General features: G+C 40.6%; 1 protein-coding gene across 4 annotated transcripts in view; it reads right to left on the reverse strand.

The window, feature by feature from the left end:
- The window catches only part of KANSL1 (KAT8 regulatory NSL complex subunit 1), a 167436-nt gene that overhangs the window by 119776 nt on the left and 20607 nt on the right, over positions 1-27053 (reverse strand). For 3 of the 4 annotated variants that reach the window (XM_018065300.1, XM_018065302.1, XM_018065301.1), the window contains exon 3: positions 3476-4847. In XM_018065300.1, coding sequence (XP_017920789.1) covers positions 3476-4764 — 1289 coding nt within the window. In that variant the 5' untranslated portion in view covers positions 4765-4847. Of the gene's footprint in view, positions 1-3475; positions 4848-21151; positions 21266-27053 lie in introns of those variants that run through there. The other variant, XM_013972213.2, reaches the window with a different exon arrangement.

The raw sequence follows: 27053 nt of genomic DNA on the forward strand, positions 1-27053 counted from the left end.
AAGAAAGACAAACACCATGTATCATTTGTGGGATCTTAAGATACAAGTGAATTTATTTACAAAACAACTCAACTGTGTAGAAAACAAACTTATGATTCCAAAGGGGAAAGAAGGTGGGAGAGGGATAAATTATGAGTCTGCGATTAGCAGATACAAATACTACATATAAAATAGATTTTTAAAAAAAGTCCTACAGTTGTATAGCACAAGGAACCAGATTCAATATCCTATAATCATCCATAATGGAAAAAATATGAAAATAAACCCATTTGTATAATGTACAATGGAATATGCATGTACAATGGAATCACCTTGGTGTATACCAGAAATTAAGAAATTATAAATTTATATAAATCAAAGAATTTATACCTCAATAAAAAGAATTTAAGATGATGTTTCAGTTCCTGCTCATTCCACAGTGATGTTACTAAACAATAATATAGGTCAAACCCAATGTAGTGCAGAATTTCCAAAGAAGTAGGTACATGTACCAAGACAGGAAGCTGCTGCTGCTGCTGCTGCTAAGTCGCTTCAGTAGTGTCTGACTCTGTGTGACCCCACAGACGGCAGCCCACCAGGCTTCCCCGTCCCTGGGATTCTCCAGGCAAAAACACTGGAGTGGCTCGCCATTTCCTTCTCCAATGCATGAAAGTGAAAAGTGAAAGTGAAGCCACTCAGTCATGTCCGACTCTTAGCGACCCCATGGACTGCAGCCTACCAGGCTCCTCCGTTCATGGGATTTTCCAGGCAAGAGTACTGGAGTGGGTTGCCATATATAAAACATTTTCAGATGATCTTCTAAAAAGCTTAAAACAAAAAGGTGTAACAATTTTAAACTAAACCTAAAATCAGTTAACCAGAAAAAAATAAGTCAAGGAAAAAGAAAATATTTCTCTTCTGCTGTCTCATCCAGCTATACTAGAATTCACTAATAGTTAAAAAAAAATAATAATAATAAACATGTAATTCTTGACAATATATAAAACCAATCATTCTGCTACTGGACAGCATGTGCCTAGGACTTACAATGAATTACAGATTTTTACTCTTTTATTAAAAAGTTAGGAAACACACAAATGAATTCTTGGTGAAAGCTTATAATTTTCAGATAATCATCATCCACTTGTAATTTAAGCAACATCACTTAAAAACAATTCATTTCAAGTCTTCTCTACTAAATATTTTCATTATGGCCACCAGACTAAATCTAGTGACTTTATCTCTGACAGTACTTCAACAAGGGAGTGAAATACTAGACAGGCTATTCAAAGAGGTAAAAAGTTGAAATTCACCAGCTGGGTCAAGCCCCTGAAGACTTAACTAACTTCTTCTTCCAGGACTCATGAATTATAAATGCAGTTATGAGATTTGGGAGGGACTTGAAATCACAAAGAAAAGGTTTCTCTGCATCCAAAGAACTTCTTTTTCTTTTTTAATCAAAGCGCTGTCTCCACTTTCACTGGCCAGTTGTTGAAAACCTTTAAAATACTCAGGTGGTCAACAAAGACCCTGCCTAAATAACAACCTTGGGAGTCAATCTGGTGACCTTGCTTCAAACAAGAAGTTAAAAGTATTTGCACTTTATTGGTGGCTTTAATTTAAATTCATATATATCACAATTTGCAAAAGCATATTTACTTGATGGTACTTTTAGCGCCCAAATCATCCTTACTTTAATATGATCTGAATCATGGAAATTCAACTTTTAAAAGTATTATTAAACTGATCCCAAGAAGTTTCCTAAAATAATCCCTTTGCTGTCTTTTTAATATACATCCTTCCAATCAACAAACCATTGTGAGAAAAATGCCCAAACCTAAGCAGGTGGACTAAGAGGTCTTTTGAAGTCAACAGACTACTACATGACGTAAAAAAAGTTCTCTCATAGGCATTCTGATTTCACTGGGTTGGAATGTTACCCACAATATTACCAAAACTTAGAAATGTTGCCAATACAATGTCTCTCGAAAACATTAAGCTTATAGATTCTAGATGTTTTCCTTCAAATATACAAAATAAGTACAGGAAACTTTAAAGGCTTCAACTACACTATCTTACTCAAAATCACTCAAACAGAATATTCAACTGTTGACAAGGTTTCTTAAACCTGCGGTTTATGTAGCAAAGTCAGCGGGGATAATGCCACAAATATTGCCAGGCTGACTGAAGCTACTAATCCATTTAAGGAAAGATAACTATGTTACAGCAATGCTCTGAAATTTATTTGCTTTAGACCTGAATAGAGAAGTGGACTCTTGAGCACACTAAGCCTACAAGTGATAATGACACCTGGTCTACCTGGGAAAAAATTCAGCACGATTATCCAGATTTTTTTCACTCAAAACAGAAACATAACCCAAATTTCATACTCAGATACAGTGTTATCCATGTTTGTAACAAACTGGAGGAAAACAAAAGGAAATCTACTTATGCTTAGAAGCATAGCTGTCTCAGTGAAGTCTCCAGTGAAAATCTTAAGTCACCTTTTAATTACAGGCAAGGGACAGTCAACTATTCCAACACAGCCACCCACTTCAGTCTTCTCTAGCAATCCAAATTTTACAACATTCCCACCCAAAGAGGATCTACTAGTCAACTCTTCTGCCCTCTTTTCCAACTATTCGTCTTCCTCTCTCATGAAGTCTAAATAAATGCAGATCTATCTTTAAGGAGATATACTGTACCTTCTTATCTTAGAGCTAAATGTAGGACCAGGAGGTAAACCATGTATGTCTCTACTAGGTTCATGTAAAGTTCCACTTAGAGCTTATGGAGAATTTTCCTCAACCCAACACATTTTGAAAATCCAGTAACAATTTATCTCAAATATGTAAATACATTTAACTTAGTTGAAAGAAAATAAAACCCAAACCTGATAAAGTTAGGAAGAGAATCAGGTTGTGTGATAGCATAGCATGCTTGGAGACAACCTACAAAATACTCTGAAGTACTTCCTGATTATTAGTCCTTATTTTTTTAATGAGGAAATCTCAAATGCCAAAATTGAAAACCAGGTACATTCTCTGCTAAAAGCTCAATTAAAAGCAGCCATAAATTCCAGAGAACTTAACTAGGTCAACCAAACTTTTGCCCCACTTACTAGAAACAACAATCCAAAGTCAAGCCTCAGAAACTTACAAAACATCCTACATATGGTTTCAAAAGAAATCTAATTATTCACTGTGAAAGAAGAATGGGTAGTTTTACAAACTGGAAATCATCTAGTTTTCTCTTAATAAGATTTCCATGGGAAATTAGCAGCTTTTATCCTACAGCAACACAAAACCAAAAATACCTTCCATTTCTTCACTAGCAGGTATATATGTACCCCCCTACCTAAAATTAGGAAAAAGACAAACAGATTCTAGGCGCCCATCATACCATGAAGTCCTATCTTCCCATGATAGGAATTCACCAAGTCTTTCTCCCTCGTCTGAACGTTTCTGAAAACGACATTATGTGTGGTTCTACTCACAGGGGTACATGGCGCTGCTCAGGGTCAGCTCTGGCCAGTTCTTCCTCTTCGATATCAGACTCTCCTCCTGAACTACTGTCTGTGATGTCGGAATCAAATGCTCGTTCACTGCACCTCAAGTTGGCTATACCACTGGCTGTAAATCTCTCCAATTCTTCTGAAATCGAGTCACTTTTCAGGAAGTTGCTAAGTCCCTCTGAAGCAGCGGTCTCACTGGCAGCTTTTCTCAATGCAGCTTCGGCCTTTCGAGTCAGCATCAACTGGCTCCGGGGCCTCAAGGATTCCAAGTTTGGCAGCCTGCTTAAAGTTTTCTCTAAAAATCCACCCAGCTGATGCTGTATGTGCCTCTCCACCTGCTTGGCTTGCACAACCTGTAAGCGCTTCTGTAACCTGCGGGCCCGGCTCTCAATGTCAGCCTGCCGCCGCAGTAAAGCTGTTATCCTGGTGTCAGAATCTAAAGCACTGAAAAGGATGGAAGACAGGGGAGGCTTTTTACCCTCTAACTTGACACCCCCCACATTAGAACTAGAGTCTGTGTCAGGTGATAACCTACTGCTTCCTTGAAGTGCCGGCTGTTCCATGGAATTTACAGAAGATTTGTTTGCAGTGCTATTATTGCTAAATACAGTTGTATGTTCTACATCAAGGCTTCTATGTGGAAGAGTGCAATTGGTCATACCCCCTTTCAAGTCCCCAGACTCAGATGCCACCACTTCACCCCCCTGAAGAGAAGATGAAGTGAGAGCCCGTTTTCCCCCATTAAGGGGACTGGAATTGTCATGATCAGAATGTGTTGAACTTTTAGTCAATTTCTTCGCCAACCCATTTACAGGTGCTTGTGGCAGAGCTGTCTGACCACCTGTATTCATGGTTCTAAGATTTTCTAAGGAAAACTCCAAAACTGGCTGTCTTCCCAACAGCTCAGCTCGGAGTTCATAGGACTGAGATAAGAGAGGGTGAGGTTTGAGTACTGTCTGCTTGCTGAAGACACCTTGCAGCTTCAGTGACTCCTTTGCGGGAACAGCTGTCACATCGGAGCAGAGATAAGACGCCACCAGCGGCTGCAGCTTCCCCAGGTCTTCCTTGGTAGGGTTATTTCGGAAGTCTAGACTGGGGTCCTCTGCAGCGATGGCTTTCCTTTTGGTTCCGTTGGCAGCAATAAGGATGTTGGCGTTGCCGTTATTCTCGGCACTGCCAGGGGACAAAGTGGAAGATGGGGGAGCCAGTTTGAACCGGATATGGTGTGTTTCAGCTGCTGCGTCAGTGAGAGCGGGCGCCATCGCAGCCATTCAGCACAGAGAGACAGGAAGTCCAGCCTCTCCCGGTGCCGAGGCCAGCTCCACAGCCCCTTACCGCCTCCCCAGAGAACAGACTAGAAGAGAAAGAAGAAAAGGAAGTTAGAAATACAAACACATTAGAAAACAACACACATGTTTTTAATACAAACATCATGGAGGCTGTTAACCAAACTCTGTCTTCAAGAAAACACTCAAACCAAAAGGGGAGGGTGTTGGGGCGGGGCCACAGCTCTACAAAAGAAAGAATTCCATCCTTCCTTTTAGTCACTTGTTACCATAAATTAAAAGTAGTCACAGACTGTTAAAGTCAGATCATCTGCATTTAAGAAAAAAACAGCTTTAAAACTTCTTGAAATTAGTGAATTTAAAGCAAATGTATCAAACTAAACACCAGGAATCAAACAGAAAAGAATTAGTAAGAATTCCTCATTCCCTACCCAAAGTTTGTATGCCAAATGTCTGTACATTTCTGGCCCAAGGATCCAATGTTTGTCAGCTTTTCTGTAAGATAGATCATACTAAAAGTTTTACTGTATCACACCTGTAATGCCAGTTTATTTCATCAATTTTCTTTTTTTTCCCACTGTTCTCAGTATAGCCCACCTCTCAAATTAATTGCCCAATCAATGTGTCTCTTTTCTTCACAACTTCTTGAAAGAAGAGTTATAAATAGCTGCCTCTGCCCTTCTCACTCTTCTGTAATCTGCCTTCTACTCCTACGGCTCTGGCAAAGGTCACAAGCAATCTCATTATCAAATCCCATGCTCAAGTCTCAGTCCCCATTCTATCTGACTTCTCTGAAGCATTAGGTAGTGCTGACCACCCCACTCTTCTGGAAATTCTTCTTTCCCGATGTCCTTGACAGCAAGGTCCCTTCTGCCTTCTTCTCTCTCAACTCACTTCCTTGGCAACAATCTTGATAGCAATGTGTAAGTCCTCTGGTAGCTCAGAAAAACACCTTCAGCTACACTAATCAATATCCTCACCTCTGTGTACCTCAAGCCCCCTGAAGCTCAAAACTGAATTTCTTTTTACTTCTCACCCAGTTTTATCATCTCAGGAAATTGCTTTCACTGAGTAAGCCCAGCTAAAAACCTCAGCAGTGTGCCTCTTCTTCATCCCTTTTGATTTATCTGGTCTGAGAGTAAAAGGAAATCTATGTAAAGAACTAAGCCAGCAGGTACTAAAGTGCGGCCTACAAACTTCTTGAGAGCTCAAAGACCATTTCAGAGGTCCACAAGATCAAACTTTTCATAATAATATTAAACATTATTTGCCTTTTTCCACAGTGTTGATGTTTGCGATAAGGATGCAAAAGACAAGCCTGAGCAAAACTGCTGGTACCTTAGCAAAAATCAAAGCAGAGGTACCTAACTGTACTGGTCACTGTATTCTTTACTCATTTAGTTAAAAAATAAAACTTTTTTTAAAAGGTTATTATAATGACATTTGATATCCTTGATGAAATACAGAAATTATGAACTTTATTAAATCTCCACTCAAGTCTTCAGTGCATGTATATACGTTTATCTATATATTCTGTGCAATGAAAGGGAAAGTACACATAAAGCACTTCTACTGCTTTAAGAAAACTGAGTTACAAGTTGAACTAGAAGCTTCTTCCATGTAACTATTTTTACTTGGCAGAACAACTGACAAACTATGATTATACAGACTTGAATATTGAGCAGATATTTTCTTGCAAATGAACAAAGTGAACGTGTCACTTCAAGGAAACCCAATATGAGGTTTGTTGCCAATGATAAAATCCAAGTTTTTACGTAAAAATAAGTATTTCGAAAATGTGTATCCACCACCATAAACTTGGAACATTTCCCCAATACTTAGTCATTTCCGATTAAACAGACTACTGCTGCTATTAGTGAATGAGAACTGGATACCACATAATGAAATGTGTCAACCTTTGGAAGATCTGCATAACTCTGTTAATGATCAAATGACCAAAGCTCCTTAGAAACTTGTGCATGGGTAAAAGTGTTAAGACAGACCAAATGGATTAATCTGACAGAGCATGAAAAGCTCACTGATACGGCTTTAGATTCCACAGTGCAGCTAACCTTTATGAGACTACTACTTGTCAAGTTTGGGCAGTGTCAAAGAACACGCACACTTTAAAAGGCTTCTAAATACTTGTCTCTTTTCCAAACTACACATTTGTATGAGGTCAGATTTTCTGTACATACTTCCAAAGCAACATTATCACAACAGAATGAATGCAGAAGGAGCTATGAGAACCCAGCTGTTTTCTATTAAGCCAGACATTAGAAAGATTTACAAAAATGTAAAATAATGCCATTACCACTTAATTTTCGTTGTTCTGATAAAAAGTTATTATCCATAATATGTAATAGGTTGATTTTTTTTAATGAATTATTAATTTTTTTTCCCTTTAATGTGTGGCCGCACTGCCCAGCTTGTAGGATCATAGTTCCCCCACCAGGGATTGAACCCGTGCCCTAGGCAGTGAAAGCAGAGTCCTAATCACTGGATCGCCAGGAAGTCCCAGTAAATAATTATTCTTTAAATTTCTCGAAGTTTCTAACCAACTACCGATAATAACCCACCAAAGTTCTTTGTGGTTTTCGACATTTTTTAAAGTGAAAAGGGGCCTTGAAACCAAAAAGTTTGTGCATCACTGAACTAAAAGCAACCTTCTCCTCTCTCAAAAAAATGAGGGCAACTTCCAGTTTGGTCAAACATTTTATCTTTAGATAAAAATCAACACAGGATGGTAAGCCGTGTAGTACTACACTAAGACTCTTTACAGTATGGCAATTCAAATCATTAATATCAAATTATTTAAGTAAATGACTGAGAAAAGTGTTAGTTGTTCAGTCGTGTTCAACTCTTTGATACTCATGGACTGTAGCCCACCAGGCTCCTCTGTCCATGGGATTCTCCAGGCAAGAATACTGGAGTGGATTGCTATTCCCTTCTCTAGGGGATCTTCCCAACCCAGGGATCGAACCTCAGTCTCCTGTCCTGCAGGCAGATTCTTCACTGTCTGAGCTACCAATACACTTACAGGTCAAAGATGTCTACCACTCTATGTAATTGCCAAAATTTTCTCACTCTAAGCTTATAATGCCTTTAACAAACATCCTATATTTATTAAACTAGACTTTCTGAGGATTAGAGTTTTATCCTTATGGACTTGCTGGCATACAGCATTCTGTGTAACTAACTATGTCCACTTTTCCTAATTTTTGATTTTAAATTTAAAAGTAAAATTCCTAATGTAATCTCAAAAATAGCTGTATTATTACATTGGTTCAATTGGCAGATGAACCAATGTAATAAGCTCTTTATTCAAAATACCTTGAGTCAATTTAATAATGGGAAAAGGATTTTCTACCATAAACAAAAACCACTATCTGATCTTCCAATCAACTCAGTATCCTCTTTCAAACTGATAACAATATACAGTTGGTACGAGCCATGCAAATGGCAACCCACTCCAATACTATTGCCTGGAGAATCCCATGGACACAGGAGCCGGCAGGCTACAGTCCAGAGGGGTGCAAAGAGTTGGACGTGACTGAAGCAACTTAGCACTAGCCATGCAAGGAGGCACGTTATCACTGTCAGATGATTAATACAACGAGTGAGAGGAGTAGATGGAGCCTACTGCCCCAAAGCACTACAGTCTGTCTCAGCAATGGCAGGAAGCAGCCTCCCTCTGGGACCCAAGGAAGAACACAGATGTTACACAGCTTCCACAAAACGTATGGAAAACCCATGCTCACCCAGCATACATAAAAAGTGGGTTGTCATTAACACCACACCACAGAAGGTGCTTAAGTAATCAACATTCCAAAGTTATTTCAGAATTATTTCTTTAAAATCTGCAACTAAAAGAAAAATCTGCTGACTCAAATCCCACCTCTTTCAGTATTTCTCTGACCCTCTGAAAGCACACCTGAGAACTTGACATTAATCATATATGCCTCAAAGGCAAATGTATTTTACTCACACTCCCTCCTTGGTCTCAAAATCCCCATGGAGTGCAATGAAAAGAGTAGTTACTAAACAATTTGTCTCAGTAAGGGAAGGGGGAAAGTGACATCTTCAGAAGAAATTCCATTCCTAACTCGGAAATCTTTCATCTTTCTATATCAAAACTGCTAAAAAAATATACTGGACTCTACACCCGCCTCCCTTCACTGACTTGAAATGCTGTGCCAAGATGCAATATCACTTCCCAACCCCCCCATTCACAGGTAGGAGGAGCAGGTACAGGTTCACATCTGGCTCCACCCATATTTAAATCATTTAACTATTTTGCTCCCTCAACTTCATCTGCAAATAACAGAGCTGACCTCAGAAGGCTGCAGAAATGATTACATAAAATACTTTCAATTACTTAACTTAGTGCCTGGCACAAGAGCCCATTATTTGCACTATTATTATAACCTATGGAAAAAAGCAAATATTACTAGAACGAAAAACTGTTAAGTAGAAAAAAAGGTGTTAAAAAATAAAATGTATACTGTGACCTCACTTCAGTTTTAAAAAGGAGGTGATAAGATTCTTTTGGTTTTTGTTTTCTGGCTTATGTAATGTCTCCACCATAAACACAAATTGCTTGTATAATACAAGGGAAGAAAGCAAAAATACTGTAAATTCTTAAAGAGTCAAAAAAATATGAACAAGGCAAAATATCACAAAAATGTTCTTAAATTTAATGTAATGAGCAAATGTTGACGGAAACAATTGCCATCCCACTTAAATCCCAAAAACGTTGTAGTGACTTAACAATTTAGAGCAGAAAGAAACTGTCAAACTTGAGTGTTACAAAAACAGCACAACAGCTTTTGATAAATCACCCTTCTCCAAAGAATACAAAGCATTAAAAGCTATAAGTAACTTATTAATCCTCATCACAAGATAAGTGGTAGGTTTCCGGCTGTGATTTTAATTTCCAATTCACTGGTGGGGACAGATAGTTAAGTTACCTCGTACATTCAGAATAAAGAAACCTAAAATATTCCAACTTTTAGTTCATCTAATAAACCACAATCTGGCCAAAAAAAAAAAAAGATGAGACCTAATGCACCTGCAGCCACCGACATAAACTATGAATCAGCAGTAAGCTTAAGAGACAAAAGAAGGGCTATCTTATCAAGGTCCTTTAAAAGGATATGAAAATTTGAACTAGCTAATTAACAGTGTCCATCCCAGTCCCAAGGAAGCATTTTGGGGACTGGAAGATGTCAAATGAGTTCATCAGGCAAACACAGTCAGGAAAAACTTCCCTGATGAGATTCGCAATACACTTCATTATACTGAATACTGCTCAAATATTTTCACCTTTAACAAACATCTTTTTTCATTATATCAATATTGTGCAGAACACTGTTCTGAGGGATATAAGTTAGAATAAAGTTCAAATACGTGACCTCTAAGGCCCCTTCCTGTATGTATGATTTTCTTACTATAAACAGCAATATAGATTCAAGAACAAACTGTCACCTGACACAAGTAACACCCTGGAAGCCAAAGTGCACCTGAGGACAGAGTTTCTCGACCTCAGCACTGCTGACTCGCTGGGGGAACAGGGTCTCTCCAGTGCCTCTGCAGGTGGTTCAGCAGCATCCCTGGACTAGATGCCCGCTGCACCCGCCTAGAAATTATGACAACCAAAAATGCCTTCAGACATGCCAAATGTCCCCAAGGGGGCAAAATTACACCCCCCAATTGAGAGCCATTCTCTAGAGATAGACTTTGTATCTACAGATGTATATACATACATATATATTTCTAAACATAGATTTCCAGAAATCATACATATCTAGCTGCTTCAAATAGTGCAAGTCACAAACTAACTCCACACCTACAAACGAAAGGCACACCTTACTCCCTTGTAAATTCCCAAGACAGGACTCTGGTTACACAAGAATAAATTGGCAACATCCACCTTGCAACAATGCTGATTAGCTGCCAAGGCCCAGAGGGAAGGGTCTGGACATTTGGGTGGCCAACAACCGCACTTGCACTGAAAACAGAAGCAAAAATCAGATGGGGAAGAAAAACCTGCCCATAATGTGGCTTCTACTAACCCGTTCCATCATTACCTCATTACTCTGTACAAAGGGAAAAAAGACACAGGAAGGATGGTTAGAGAAGGGTGTGTGAAGTCATCAAAATTTAAGCTGAAGCTTGAAAATTAGCTAAAATTTCATTATGTAAAAGGCTGAGGCAAAAGAAGGTAATGGGGCATTCCAGTGAGAGGAAAAGCGGACATCCTGGAGGTTAGACAAAATGATCAACTTGTTTGAATTATAAAGCATATTTTAACAAGAGGAAACACTATAGAAAAAGGTGAAAATGCAGTCTGAAGCCAGATCATTAATGGACAACCTTCAAAAGCCAGTTTTTACTCAGACTTAAAAGCAGCAGAAAATCATTAAAGGTTCTTCATATATGGAGTGACACATGAGAACTGTGCTTCAGAGAACAGTTGTATAGGATCGATTAAAAGAAAGTAAAAAGTCAAAGGCCAATGAAGAAGCTACTGCAATAATCTAGACAGGATACAACAAGAACTTACAACTAAGGCAGTCACCACCGCAGAAGTGTCAAAGTCTCCTCCAGGCTTCAGAAGCACCTGAGGTCTGCAGAGAAGCCAAGTAACTGACACAGGAAAGCTCTTAAGAAACGAGAAGGTTGTCATTTCCTTCATAATTTCACCTTCTTTAAGATAAAATCCTCCCAGTTATTTCTCATAAAGCTGTTCAGGTTGGGAGGCACGGAGAATCATTTAGGTTTGGTATATCCTCTCCATTCCTAACAGTACCAATCCAAACCCAGCCGGCGTGCATCAGCTCACACCTAAATGATCCTAACAGCTTCCTGACTGAAGTCTCAGTCCTCTAATCCAGCAGTCCCCAACCTGTTGGTCAACCAGAACTGATTTTGTGGAAGACAATTTTTCCACGGACCAGGAGTGGGGGGAGGGGACGGTTTCACTATAATTCAAGCACATTATTTGTGCACTTTATTTGTGATCTAAGGCTGCCACTGATCTGGCAGGCGCACAGCCCGGAGGTAGGGGCTCCCTCGTCTAATCCATTCCATACCTTTTTATCACTTCACTTCTCTACTCAAGAATAGCTCCTAGTACATTTCTCATGAGTCCAAATTCTCCAAGGTTAAACTTAACATCGAAACAAGTGCATCAACTGGCATGGACCTAGAAACCGCCCCCAGATTCAACTCATCATTTTTGCCTATGCTGTTGCCTCTAACTGAAGGCCCTTCTACCCTTTAAGCCCAAAACTTAATACTTCAATACACGACATCTCCACAAAAACTTTTCCACACTATTCAGACTCACCTAACTTTCTTCCTGCTTAAATTGTACAATGCATTTAAAGTCACCACTCAATTAAAATTATCTGAATGTTCCCCTAGTTGCCAATTTGTTAACTCTATTTCAAGACTGGGAAAGTCCCTTAATATCTTTCTTTGCATGCTCACTAACTTCATTGAGATAGAGTACTTAAGACATAGTAAGCACTGTGAGCACTCACTGACAGGCTCACAGTAGTCAAAAAGACCCAGAGGTAGGCTTTCCAAGCATAAGATTGTGCTAAGAAGAGAAAGATGAGCAAATACCAATCAAGAAACTGACACAACTGAAATAATAGGGAAGGATTTGGGAGCAGATCCACAGAACAACTTGAATGAAGCAGGTGGTTGATACATGTACAGCTTCTTGAGAAAGAGAGGGAAAAAGCAGCTTTGTGATCAAGTACCAAAAGTTACATTATGGAACACACTGGAAAGATTTTCTTTTACAAATGTAGATTTGTTATAGAGTACAAGAGGGAGTGGGAGGCAAATTTTTTTTCATAAAACAAAGAAATAAGGTGGCCCTCACCACCCCAGTTCCTAATACTTTCCTATGCCAACAGGGTAGGGCTTCTTAAGCTTTATTATTACTAAGGGAATCAGAGCTCTGGCTGGAGAATATTGTTATTATGACTGCTGTTCACTAACATTAATTGACCTTTTACCTTGTCAGTCTCTGTGCTAACTGTTTTACATATACATTCTCATTTAATTATCACAATAACAGTATGAGTATGTGCTCAGAAGTAGCATGCCCAAGACCACACCACTACTAAGTTACAGAAGAAGCATTCCAATCCAAATCTCTAAGTGAAAAGTGAAAGTTGCTCAGCCGCATCTGACTCTTTACAACTCCGTGACTATACATACAGTGCATGGAATTCTCTAGACCAGAATACTGGAGAGGGTAGCCGTTCCCTTCTCCAGGGGATCTTCCTAACACAGGGATCGAACCCAGGTCTTGCACATTGCAAGTGGATTCTTTACCAGCTCAGTCATCAGGGAAGCCCAAGAATACCCGAGTGGTTAGCCTATTCCTTCTCCAGCGGATCTTCCCGAGCCAGGAATCGAAGATCTCCTGCATTGCAGACCGACTCTTTACCATCTGAGCTACCAGGGAAGACCCATGCTTATTTTTTTTAGTTTATTTTTTTTACTGAAGTAGAGTTATTACAATGTTGCATCGGTTTAGTTGCTAAATCATGTCCGACTCTTACAACCCCATGAACTATAGCCTGTCAGGATCCTCTATCCATGGGATTCCCCAGGCAAGAATACTGGAGTGGATTGCCATGCCCTCCTCCAGGGGATCTTCCCGACCCAGGAATTGAACCCAGGTCTACTGCATTGCAGGCAGACTCTTTACCAACTGAGCCACCAGGAAAGCCCAGTGCATTATTATCACACATAAGGCTAAGTTTAAACTGGAAGGGACTTAACTGCTAGACACAAAGATGTTAAATTTTAGTCTTTAGAGGAAATTCAATGAGAAATCCAAAAAACATTTTATTAAAATGCCAACAGCATTCAAAGCTCCACACCAAGTGTCTATGAGGATGACATGGACTGGTAAAGACACTCACTGTGATCAGGGAATCCTAAGGGGACCCTCACACAGTTGTGAGAGCCAGGCCATAAAGAAGGCAGAGAGCCAAAGAATTGATGCCTTCGAAATGTGCTGCTGAAGACTCCTGAGAGTCCCTTGGACTACAAGAAGATCAAACCAGTCAATCTTAAGGGACACCAATTCTGAATACTCATTGGAAGGACTGATGCTGAAGCTCCAGTATTAGGGTCACCTGAAGTGAACAGCCAACTCATTGGAAAAGTCCCTGATGCAATGGACATGAACAAGGGGCAAACTTCAGGAGATGGTGAGGGACAGGGAGGCCTGGCATGCTGTAGTCCACGGGACCACAAAGAGTCAGACGGAAATTAGGTGTGAAGGTAAACCTGGATGACAAAGCACTGTGTTTTGCCTAAAGGGATCGGAGACACTTCCAGAAAGAGATGACATTCTGACTCAACACCACAGTTAAACAGTGAGGGTTCGATAAGATAGAATGATAACCAGTCACTCCATCCTTAATGCCACTGCCCGTGCTTCAGAATCTCTTAGGCCTTACACTAACCAAGAACAGCAATATTCTCCCAACTGTTCTTTCTTCCTGTCTCAGCAAGCCTTCAACCTAGTGTCCACTACCAAAATGATTACTAAAAGAGGAGAAAAGAGGGGAAAAAAGAGAGGGAACATAAATTCAACCATGCTGTGCGCCTGCTTAAAATCCTTCCATGACACCAGGGTAAGGATGAACCCAAACTCCCACACAGCACTTATCTGCCCCCTTTCACACTCAGCCTCATCTTCCACCTGTCCTCAGCCTAGCCACCGCTATCTTATTTATACTTCCAGGTTCTCCCATGCCCTTGCACCTTTGCTTCTCTAATTTTAGCTCAAGATCGCATGCTCTTTAAAGTATTTCCCACTCATTCCAGGTAAGAGTTAGGGTCTCATTCCTCTCTAGGGTCTAATGAGCATTCACATGACATCTGGTCATAATGGAAAATAAACACCCAATTTTGTCACCCTCACTGACTGTATATTTCTTAAAAGGAAACTTATGGTTTGTTTCCTTTTCCTTGAATCCGCCTGCAATGCAGGAGACCTCGATTTGATTCCTGAGTTGGGAAGATGCGCTGAAGAAGGGATATGCTACCCAATCAAGTCTTCTTGGGCTTCCCTTGTGGCTCAGCTGGTAAAGAATCCACCTGCAATGCGGGAGACCTGGGTTTGATCCCTGGGTTGGGAAGATCCCCTGGAGAAGAGAAAGGCTACCCACTCCAGTAATTCCATGGACTGCATAGCCCATGGGGTCACAAAGAGTCAGACATGACTGAGCAATTTTAACTTAATGGCTTGTTTTATTTGTAACTGTTAGAGGTAGCACTACGCCTGACACACAGTGGACCAATACATATGTTAGTTAACCTGCGTATTCTACAGTGAATGCCTCAGATGGAGATCCGTTATGAAGTTAATGGGGATGTCTGATCATAAAGTGAAAATCTAACAAGCAGCAGGAACCAACTGAATCGAGGACAGACTTTGTCTACCTCAAGTCCTGGTCATTCACACACACTGCCAAGCACATGCACTCAGACTGACAAACTTTTTAAGTATACTTTTAAACTATTAAATTTGGCTACATAAGCCTTTGAAGGCATTCTCAAGATTTTAAATGAAACTACTCAAACTTTTACCTAGTAACTGCACTTCTAGGAACCTACTCAACAGAAATATTCTCACAGATACCTAAGAATATATGCACAATTCTTTTACTGAAGAACTGTAATACAAAAAAAAAAAGAGAGAGAGAGAGCAAACTTAAAAAGATACAATAGAATATTATGAAGTTATTAAAAAAAAACTATGTTGACGTGAAAAATCTGATAAATAACTAAGTGGAAAAAAAAAAAAGACCAAGCTACAAAACAGGTAAGATCACATTTGTGTTTACTTATCACTGAATTCATTTCCTACCAGTCTAGCTCACAAAAGGCAAAGAAGGAAAAATGGACTTTTCTCTCATCTCTAACAACTCTAATAATACAAGTGTTTCTGGAAAAAAAAAAAAAACAACAAAAAAACACAACTAAAATCGAAGATTTCTCAAAGGGTCCAAGCAATTCAAAAGCAAATACATTCTTCTTAGGGTGTTGGGGTGAGGGGAAGGTCCCTGACCCAACTCCAGAGATCTCAGTGAAATCGACCCTATCCCTTCAGAATACTGAATTAAAGACTAACTGAAAACACACACACACAAACCCTGAAAAACAGCAATCCAGTATCTTTTAAAATATGGTAAGCTCTTCAAACATCCTCAGTGCTCCATGGTAACCTATGAACAGTTTAATGAAACTTTCCTGACAGTTCAACTTATCAGACCAGTATTTCTACAAAGCCTCTACGCTACCAAACAGCAAAAGCTAAACTAATTAGCTTTTCACCTCTATCCCTTCACACCCTCCAGTGGAGGTGCTAATAAGCAGTCACAAAGGCCAAATAGCAAATGAAAGCCTAGATATCAGTTTTTAGCAATTTTTCATTTAATACTCTAACAACAAAATTGTGATTCATCTTTTTTATTCAACACTTCCCCTCCAACTGAATTTAACCAGATCTGACCTTAAGCTGCTCCCTTTTTGCAAATAAATTAAAAGGTGAGGGACTCCATTAAGTTTGATGCCACTTAAGCAACTTTTTCCAAACAAGGGCAGAATCTGCTGTACTTAAAATTCAGAGTGAGATCTCATTTGGGATTCCTGGTTCAAGTAACAAGAACCAGAGTTTTTGATAACATTTAGATAAAATTCTGCTGAATTTACCTCTGCCTTATGCTTCCCTCACTCTTAAAGCTTGGGGAGAAATTGTAATTTTTAAAAAGTTAGAACTAGAGGGGAAAAAAGGTAAGTTTACAATCAACAACAATAAAACACAAAGTTAAGTAATTCCGTGGGGGCTAGGGCCTTCCAATGTTAAAACTGTACAGAGCTAGCCGAAAAGCTTAGAAAAGCAAGCCTTACAGAAGGTAAGAACTAACATGTATTAAGCAGCTGTCAGTTCCCAGACACCACTACCCATGGGAGACAAGAATCTAAAAGGTGTCTACCTTGAAGGGCTTCTTGATGTAATGTTTAAAATCTTCATACACAATCTTTAAGTTTTTCTTTCAGACTACTCAAATTTGTTTCTTATCCATAAACATGAACTGCGCTCTCTACTTTGAAGACAGTTTCCTCACACCCTCCATTTTTGCTTTACCTTTATTTGATGAAAGACAACAAAAGCTTACCACGCAAACCAAAAAAACACATCTATTTCAGTCTTTTTGGAATCCAGGCTTTTTGAAACACATCTATTTCAGTCTTTCTGGAATCCAGGCTTTTTGATAAATCAAACCTATCGACTCATTTTCTCCTACATTTTACCCTACATCCTAAAAGACTGGCAACACACCATAACATGGGAACAAATGATAACTGAACTAGTAACAGTGACCCTTCCATCCATATATACTGATCTTTTCCTATGACCCACAATTCTCTCCACAATATGCAAGTGACACCCAAAGACACCACTTTCTGTCTTCTTGTGGCCTTCAAATGCTGGTGACCTCTAACACAGTGGAATATTTGTCTTTTACATTCATACTGTCTTTTTTAACCATTACTATGATTCACTGAGTTTTGATCTCACATTTCAAGGAATGGCAAGTACTGATAAAGTCTCGCTTTGTGTCATGAATTATTACATTCTGGCAGGAATATTTCTATGCAACTTTTACTATGCCCAGAGGCTAACATGCAATTTATTTTGATGGAAACTACAATTTAAACACACATCTTCAGAAGCAATGTGAAGACTCAAAAACCAGTCTTAATACAGATTTCCAAGAAATAGTTAAAAGTCTTATTTTAGGGAAAGGACATGATCCAAGTACTCTTTGCAGGCCAGGTGTTTGGGCCGTTTTATTTGAGACACCTGCACCTATACTTTTTCATAAAGTGATCAAGTAAAAGAGCCCTAATATAAAACATGCTTCCGGAGACCTAGAACTGTCTAAACAAAAGGCAAAAACTTACTTAAAATAGAAAAAGAAGGCAAAGAAAAAAGTGCTTTAAAACTAACAAAACCACTCAATAGTAAGATCTGCTCTGGCCCAATCGACTGAAGATGAACCACATACTCAGTCTGCACTAGTCCTTCCTTTCCAAATTCAAGGCAATGGAAAGATGCTGAAGGTCAAAAAAAAAAAGAAAAAGAAAATAACAATTAAAAAAAAAAATCCCCTCTCTCTCCAGGAAGGAAATCACTTAATTTCTGTATCTAATGACTTCACCAAGAAGAAAAATAATAACCCCTACTGAACGCCCCTCTCAAATATAAGAGGAATAAGCATTACTCTTTAAACACATGATTTTCAATGATTATTTTGAAAACTGAATATGGATTAGTATGTTTCTTCACAGAATTTTAAAAATTGCTTTTCTAGTACTACAACACAGTAACTAAGCTTTACTCAGAAAAGTTCCTTTAACTAGAACCACTCAATACTAAAGTAACTTCTCAAATCAGCTTCATCAACCAAAATGGCCCTATGTTTAAAGATTACATGAGTTAGGTTGTATCAAACAGAACAAATCTATCAGCTGTAATTCACTTGAAAATACAATTAAAATCTGTGGTCAGTCTATAAAATCCAGAGGAGGTACAGACACTGGCTACAATGTAGCATGACTAGAAATGGAAGGGTACTGGCAGTGTTTGAAGAAGAAAAAAAAGAGAGTTGTTTTCCTTTCTTCTCACCTTGATAAAAGTTCAAAAGTGAACTAAGGTATACTCATTTTCTAGCTTCCAGAATTTTCCTCAACAGGATAATGATAAGTCATCTAACAATGAAAGTGTGCTCTGCAGGTTTAACCATAGAAACAACATGTGTAGGCAGGAAGAAAATCATACAAAGATTGAACATCTCACCTGCTGTAAAGCACAAAACTCAAATGCTAAAATTCTGAATAAGGCTTTCAGGAAAGATGCCGGAACACTTAAATACTTCACTTAAATAGATTCACAAAGGTGAAAGGGCCAAAAACCCCACCATACCTCAAGACTCTCCCAATACTTAACTGATCACTCTTTTAACTGCCCACAGACATAAACTAAAAGTACTTATTAAGTATATACTTAAATACGGCAGTCCTCAAGAGACCAATCATTTTCACCATAATTCGGACAGTAAGAATCTTTGTCACATCTGTTTCCCTCCAAGCGGTGCACACTTGAAAATTAAAAACTGAATCACCTCAAATCATGAGATCGCTAACAAATATATCAAATATGCTAAAGGTCAAAGGAATTGCAGACTTTGTTGGATAAACCTAGAGGTAATCAAAATCAGAATTCCATGACTGAGGACAGTTATCTCACATTTATAATACATTTTTAAAATTCCCAAGGGATGAGCATTTTTACCTTGCCTTATTTTTAGGACTACACATCACACTGCACATATCACATGACATGATGTAACTGTCAGCGAAGAAAATGGCCCAAAACCATAAAATATATACATGCTAGAGGAGACCAATCAGTGTACACTTAAGACCCACTACATTTCATATTCAGTTTTTGAAATGTTTTTAAATTCAGGACAGATCTTTTTTTCAAATTGAGAAAGTGGTTAGTAACCTCTGTAGAGACAACAGAGAAATGTATTTGGTATTTTATATAATAGGAATTTACCCAACTACTAGGAAAACTGACACGAAAAAACAGATAATAGAACATTCTTCTAAATCTATAGATTAACACTAAAAATACTCGGGATCAAAACCGCAACAGAAACGTAATAAAATATCTTTAGTTAGAAAACAAATTATTACTCAAAAGTGTTCACTATCGTTATAAGAAAAGAAAAATAGCTTTAAATGACACGCCTATAGACAACTGAAAATTTCTAAATTGGTCGGACAGTACACTAGAAAAGGAACCAAGTATAGCCTAAAGAAGGGGGGAGGGGAAACACACCCACTTAAACCCTTGTAAATAGTGGTTACTTTAAACGACCCAAAAAGCAGGGAAAATACTACAGGCTATTCTGAGCGATGGAAAACATATTCCAATGCTCTACTTTTCATACTTGAAAGTGCTTTAGAAAAGAAAAGTTCAGTAACAATGTATAACTATATCATGATTATGCAAGGCAAAGATTATGTAATTTTATCGTTTATTTTAAATGTTATCCAACTGCAAAACTAAAAAAACTAAAACGTTTTGATCTTTCTAATGGGGAGGGGGCAGGTTCTTCTGGGCTACAATTTAAAAATATAAACACAGACCACAAAACAAACAAAAAAACACAATGATTGCTAGCCACGTGACAAAGGAGATGGCAACACCAGGATTGTGAATGGAGGTGAGGAAGGCGAGGCAGGACTAGGAAGGTTTCTCGGAACTTTGAGGACCTCAGGATTTGAGTCTCCTGACCCTTAACGTAACCAAACTCTAGCCCGACTAGTTGTATTGTTAACGCTCTCAAGTAGTTTATTAATAGGTCACGAAAACTGCTCCAGTGACCTCCAGAATAAAGGGGGGGAAAAACCGAGGAGGAGGAAAGAGAGCAATTTAAAGTGGCGCCATCATGTCACCCCTTCTCCCCTGAGGCAATCAATAAGCAATAGTTAAGTAACGTGTTTCTCCAAAAAACCACACTGGGATCCCGACAACGGAAAACAATAGAATTTTTAAGTAAAACATGCGGGTAGGGCTGGTTATCCTATGGAAAACAATTAAACTATTTGCTGAGAATCAAAAGACCGTCAGCCGGAAAACAGGCCCCCCAAACTCACTTAAAAGCAAATAACTGTCTCTTCCTCTTTAGTTAAAAAAAAAAAAAAAAACACGTCCGCCTGAAGGAGTCTAGATCGGAAAACATAAGTGACCTCAATTTACAGGCAACAAAAACAATAAATAAATGAAACAAATAACCATTCCACTAAACAATCAGAGTTGTGATACACACCGTGAAAGGCGCAAGATGTGTGTTTCGATCAGAGAAAGGCCTTTTGCAGTCAAGAGAAGTTCAAGGCGAGACCGAGAGTTTGTTTGTTTTTTTGTTTTTTTTTTTTTTTAACCGGAATAAATCGTGTTCTTAAGGCCGCATTTTTAAATAGAACGCCAAAGGAAAAGCTGGCGAACGAGGCGGCAGCTGGTGGGGAAGGGCCCCCGCACACCCCCGCCCTTGGGGCGACTCCCAGCCCCGGACCCGCAGCGGGGAAGCCCGGAGAGGCCATTTAAAGTTCCGGGGATTTTTCCTGCCCTGCCCTGCCTTTCCAGTTACAACTAACAAAGAGAGGGAGAAATGGGAGCCACAGGGAGAGCGAGGAGAAGGAGAAAGGGCAGCGGGAGGAGGAGGAGGAGAGGAGCAGCAGCACCAGCACCTACCACGTGATGGAAGAGCGTTGCCCGGGCGGATTCAGCCCCACAAAATGGGCGCAGTTTGCAAACAGCCCCCGGCCTGGGCGCCGAGGGCCGGCGGCGGGCGGGGGCGCGCGGCGGCGGCTCCGGCCGGGGCCCGCCGCTCTCCTCCCCCCCGGCGCCCGGAGCCGCCCTGACTTTCCGGGCGGGGGGGCGAGGCGGAGGGGGAGGGGAAGGCGGCGGCGGGGAGCGGCCGCTTTTTCTTCTCTTTCGGGCCCTTTCTCCGGCCTTCCTCGGCTCCGGCGGGGCCTGGGCACGGCCGGGGACCACAGCCCGGCCGGGAGGACTGGCGGGCGGGGGCAAAGGGTGAAGCCGCCCCCCCGCCCCGCACAAACAAGCGCCGCCGTCTGCAGCCCGAGCCCGCACCCCGGCCGCCGCCCCCGGACGCCTCTTCCCGGCCGGGGAGCGCGCTCCGGCCGCCCCCCGCACCGCCGCGGCGAGACGAGTCGGCTTCGCTAAGGTGCTCGGTTCTCCCGCCGGCTCGGCGAACGGTGGCGGCGGTGGCGGCGGCACTGGGAAAATGGCGGCCGAGCTTCTTTTCCCTCCCCCCCTTTAATCTGAAGCGGAGGGAGAATGGAGCGAGCGAGCGGGCGAGCGCCGGGGACACGGGGAGGAGGGACAGCAGCGCCTCCGCCGGCTGCGGCTGCGGCGGCGAAGGCCCGCTCCGCCCCGGCGCGCCGCCAGGGGGCGCCCGCCGCGCCGCCCCCGCGAGCCGCCAGGAGGCGCGGCCGCCGCCGCCTCAGTCATGGCTCCTCGCCGCGGCCGCTGTTTCTGCGCCTCCAGCTGCGGAGGCCGCGGCGCCGGGACCCCGCCGCTCCCAGACATGCGGCTGCGGCACGCGGCACTGCGGCAGGCGGGAGCGGGCCTTCGCTCTGGCCGGGGTGAGGCTAACCTGAGGCACTGATGCCGTCACATTCCCTCCGCGCTGGGGCTGGCGGGGCCGCGCGCCGGCTGAGGGGCAAGGAAGGCTGACGCGACAGAGCAAGAGGACGTGAGCCAAGAACTGTTTGTACTGAGTAGTAAATAGGCTCATGTCTTGGGCACCACACTATTCTAGGGCTAAACGTGCGCTGAGCTGGGTGGGGAGCTCCCTGACTGGTGAAGCGCTTCCCGCCGCCCTTTGTCCTAGCAGTCTGCCTCCCTACACTGCAGCACGCCTGGGCACTAGCCCCGGCGCCGCGATCCGCAGCCGCCGGGGTTAAAAAAAAAAAATAGCGCACGTTCTCATTGCGCAGGCGCGAGCTGGAGCCCGCGCCGGACCAGCCCGGGAAGGGCCAGCCCGGAGCGAGAAGGGGAAGTGATGGCCCACCAGCGCCGGGCCCGCTGGGAACTGTAGTTTTCGCTAAGAAGCACGCGTCTGGTTTTGGGTGTCATGGCTTGGCAGATTTACCAAGGCAGGCAAATGGCATTACACAATGAGTATTTATGCTTCCTGTCTCCACCAAAAGGAAGTTCAGTGCTATGCTAAAAGTTTAACAAAGAGCTCCATAGAGAAACCCAAATCTCAGAACAAAAAGCAAACTTCCACTTGGTTTAAAGTGGTGGCACTTTATAATTTCTGACCAGTTTGTCAGTACGGTATTTTAGTCCTTTTCCAAAATAGGGCCTTAAAATAACGGAACTTTTTCTAGATTAAAAAAATGTAGCAATACAATGCAAAGTGTCACATTTACACACACTATAAGCCACTACCCTTTAAAGAAAAAGTTGCCAAAAGATAAATCCAGTACTTAGAGACTTAAAGGAACTCTGGTATTATTTTAAATGACAGAACAACAACAAAAATGTTTCCAACAATTAAATCGTCAAATGCAGCAGATGAGAAAGGTATGCTCTGCTACCAAAAAGGAAGATGAGAAATGCTCAGTACTGTTTTGTGGCTTACCAGAACCAATATCCGGTGGTATGTGTCACTTCTGTTAGTCAAAAAACAGCCTGATAGTTTATCCTCCCACAAAGTTACTCCAACACCAGCTCCTACAGCATCTACACCTAAATTTCCGTGAGTTCCAATCTGTACCCTTAAAATCACACTCAATCATAGTCATGGTTCTTAAATACCAAAAGAAAGTTGCAGGGTCAAATTACACAAAGAATTTTTTTTAATGTATACATATCTGTATATACCTTCGAAAGAGATCCTAGTCTTGTCTTTTTAATTTACAATCCCAGGAGACGGAGAGGTGGGTTAATTTTTTTTTTAATGTATACACACATATCTCTGCATACATAGTAATTCCACAAAATACAGCAAAAGGTGTTAAACACAATTCTAAAACCAATAGATGGCAAACTAGAGCCCTAATCTGAGGATTCTGAAATCTAAATGAGCAAATGAAAAATACCAAATAAGGCATAGCCCTCTGCAGTGTATACTTAAATATTATGTTCAAAGATACCCACCACAAAATCATATTACTGTTGCTTCCATTCTAAAAACTCAAGTATCAGATTTAATTAGGCCTCCAAATAAGCAAGCTTATAAAATAGATTCTTTTCGATGATTAACAAAAAAGTGGAAATGCTAATTTTTAAACATGCATTTTGGGTAAAAATAAATTCCCACTTTCCCCTTCTCTCATTGCTTAGCCCAAGAGTAAGCCTGTTTAAGTGATTATGGCACTTAAGTCCGTCAGTTTTTTTACATTTTCTCAAATCAGATGTCTTTCTGCTCAGACACCAATTTTTACAAATAGGGAAATTCAAAGGCAAGCCACTACAGACAGAAAAATCTTAGATAAATATATATTTTTTTAAATTTCCCCCCAAAACACAGTGGATGTCAAGACTGATTAAACACACACACATATTCTACTCATTTTTCAAATCATTCTTGAAATACTCATTGTGGTTGGCTCTCCTCCAATATCCACTCTTATCTCAGTGAAATTAGTTCCAGACCATTCTCTTTACCAGAGATTGGTTGGCGATGGGCAAGAAATGTAATCCTGGCCAATGGGACATGAGTGGAAGCCCACTGGAATACAGAATTGTGAGAAAAGCTGCTTCCATCCTAAAATGAGAGGAGGAAGAAACAGCCCCTCTTCAGGTAATGCTGAACACGACACTTCAAACCACTCCAGTCACCTTACATCAAGTCTGAAGACGCCACCAACATCAAAGAGCGCAGAATGGAGAGTTGGCTAGAACCCTGGTTCTTGGTGACAGCATTAAATGATTATATTGAACAATCCCGACATTTGCAAGACTACTGGACTTCCAGCTACATGAGACCAATGTAACAACAAACATATTACACCAATTTGCACTAGGTTGCCTGTACCTAAAGTCAAAAACATAATTATAACTTTCTCATATTTTAGAGTATTTGTATTATAATACTTTATATTATATTTTACATAACTTCCCTCTTATATACAACTCCTTACCCATCCATTCTTTATCTATGTGTCATTTCTGCCATGTAAAAAAGGACCATCCCTCCTCACCACCAATCCTTGTTCATTCCTCTCCTTCAATCCACCTCTAACTTATCTTCCCTTCTAGAAAACAGTAATAAAGGAATTCCCAGACTTCCCTGGTGGTCCAGTGGTTAAGAATCCACCTGCCAATACAGGGGACACAGGTTCAATCCCTGCTTTGCAGAAATTCCATATGTCATCAAGAAACTAAGCACATGCACCACAACTACTGAAGCCCAAGTGCCCTAGAGCCTGTGCACCGCAAAAAGAGAAGCCACCGCAACAAGAAGCCCATGCACCACACTGAAGAGCACCCCCACGGGCCACAGTTAGAGAGCCCACGCACAGCAACGAAGGCCCAGCACAGCCAAAATTAAAATACACTGTTTTAAAATTCAGTATTTCAAATGGCAAACTAATCTCAAAGGACAAGGGATTATTTTGTTTTGTACTTAAAAAAAAAAAAAAGCAGTTATTAAAATAATTCAGGAGACAGTCCTTAACTAAAGCCTAAAATTTCTGTTATTTGCCATTGCATCCCAGGAACCTAGTCCAGATAATCAAAGAAATGAACATATCAAACTATTTAAAATATTAAAATTATATCATGAAAGAAACATCTTTAAACTGAAATTGGTGCATGCTCTCATGTTAATATTCAGCAAGCTAAATATTAAGTAGAAAGCCAGGATAAACTGAACCAAAACTGGGAAATTTTAAGAATTTTGGATATCAAAAGGAATTTGGAAGGCTATCTAGTTCAACCTCCAGATTTTATTATCAGAAAGCCAAGAAAAAATAGCAAGGAGACTGCCCAAAGCCAAAGCTGGAACACAGACTGGAAACCATGCGTCAGCCTCCAATTCTCACTTTCCCCACCACATCACCTGCATTCCAGAATTATAGCTTCCCACCGGAAACATGCTACTCACCAACTGGCGAATAAGAAGTGCAAGCATGATGCAGGTAAACCTGAACAATGCTACCAGTTCAGTTTGACAAGTATCAAGATTTGGCCAAAGGTAAGTAAGAGAAAATCCTCACATTAATTACAACGACTATAGAGCTCAAAGATTGTTTTCATTAAATGAAGGTCTCAGCTAATCCAGAATATCATATACTCTTATGTACTCAGCCCAATAGCAACAAATTTGCAATAAGATTAAGCAACTTAAGGCATTTGAAAAACCTGTCAGTGACAAAGTATTATAAGAATGCATGGTATTCCTTACTTTCAATCCCATCTAAAAACAAGATAATTTTCTTCCTCATAGTAAAGATATAGACTCTGGAATCTACACAAAGATATTATCTTACCATCTCACCACAGAAGTGATCCGATAACTCATTGAGAACAAATACTAATCATAGGCAGCCTCATGATTTAACCATTAGTAATGAGAACAGTGGCTTCCCTGGTGGCTCAGACAGTAAAGAGTCTGCCTACAGCGTGGGAGATGCAGGTTTGATCCCTGGGTCGATGCAGGGAAGATCCCCTGGAGAAGGAAATGGCAATCCACTCCAGTATCCTTGCCTGGAAAATTCCACGGATGGAGGAGCCCACCAGGTTACAGTCCATGGAGTTGGGAACAGTCCATGGAATGAGAACAGTAACTAAAGTTGCAGGTTAACCCTGAACACACTCCTAAATCAGGAAATAATTTATTGGGGGATATTGAGGAAGACAGTACTAAAATGCGAATGTATGCAACTGTATCACTTAAAGAAACAAGTCGTGTTCTCCAAGGCCATCAGCTATGTTAAGACTTAACATCAAAGACGGATGGTTTTCTCTCCTCCGAAGTACCAGATTTCAAAGTGGCTACACAAACACCGATTTCTAATACATGCAGTCTAACCAGAACTTTACAAGAATATTTTAATAAAGTTTCTCAAGGAGTTAAACTAAACAAATTTTTTAAATTACTGATTAAATAAACTGATTAGTTAGGTAAATTTTACTTAATTCTAATTACTTGAACTTCAGGAGAGAACATTCTTAAATTCTCAAAGAATTAACCAAAAAAGTTTGTTGACCAAACATAACAAAAGGAGTATTTTAATATACTAATTTTGCACATGAGCCAACATCAAATGAAGCAATTTGCCTAGAACCTAACACATTGTATCACATAATAAATGTCAGAACGTGCCCCAAAGTTACCAAGAGATTGCCTGGCTTCTTTTCCAAATGATTCATAAAGGTAAACATGCAGAACTTAAAGGCAGCTGTGAGCAGCCTAGTTGTGGAGGGCCTGATACAAAGTCAGAAGGAGAAAAAAAATATTCAAAGAGAAAAGGGGCAACATGTGTACAAGGCAAAAGACATTTTAAAAAAAAGTTTAAGTGAGTTGCTGAGTCTAAAGTTAGATGCAACTTCTGGAGTCCTGCTCTGCTGGCGCAGCAAACCTAGGAATTATGGAAACAGCACACCACACCTGTTCCCT

The sequence above is a fragment of the Capra hircus genome, chromosome 19, assembly GCF_001704415.2.
Source record: "Capra hircus breed San Clemente chromosome 19, ASM170441v1, whole genome shotgun sequence".
Classification (NCBI taxonomy): Eukaryota; Metazoa; Chordata; class Mammalia; order Artiodactyla; family Bovidae; genus Capra; species Capra hircus.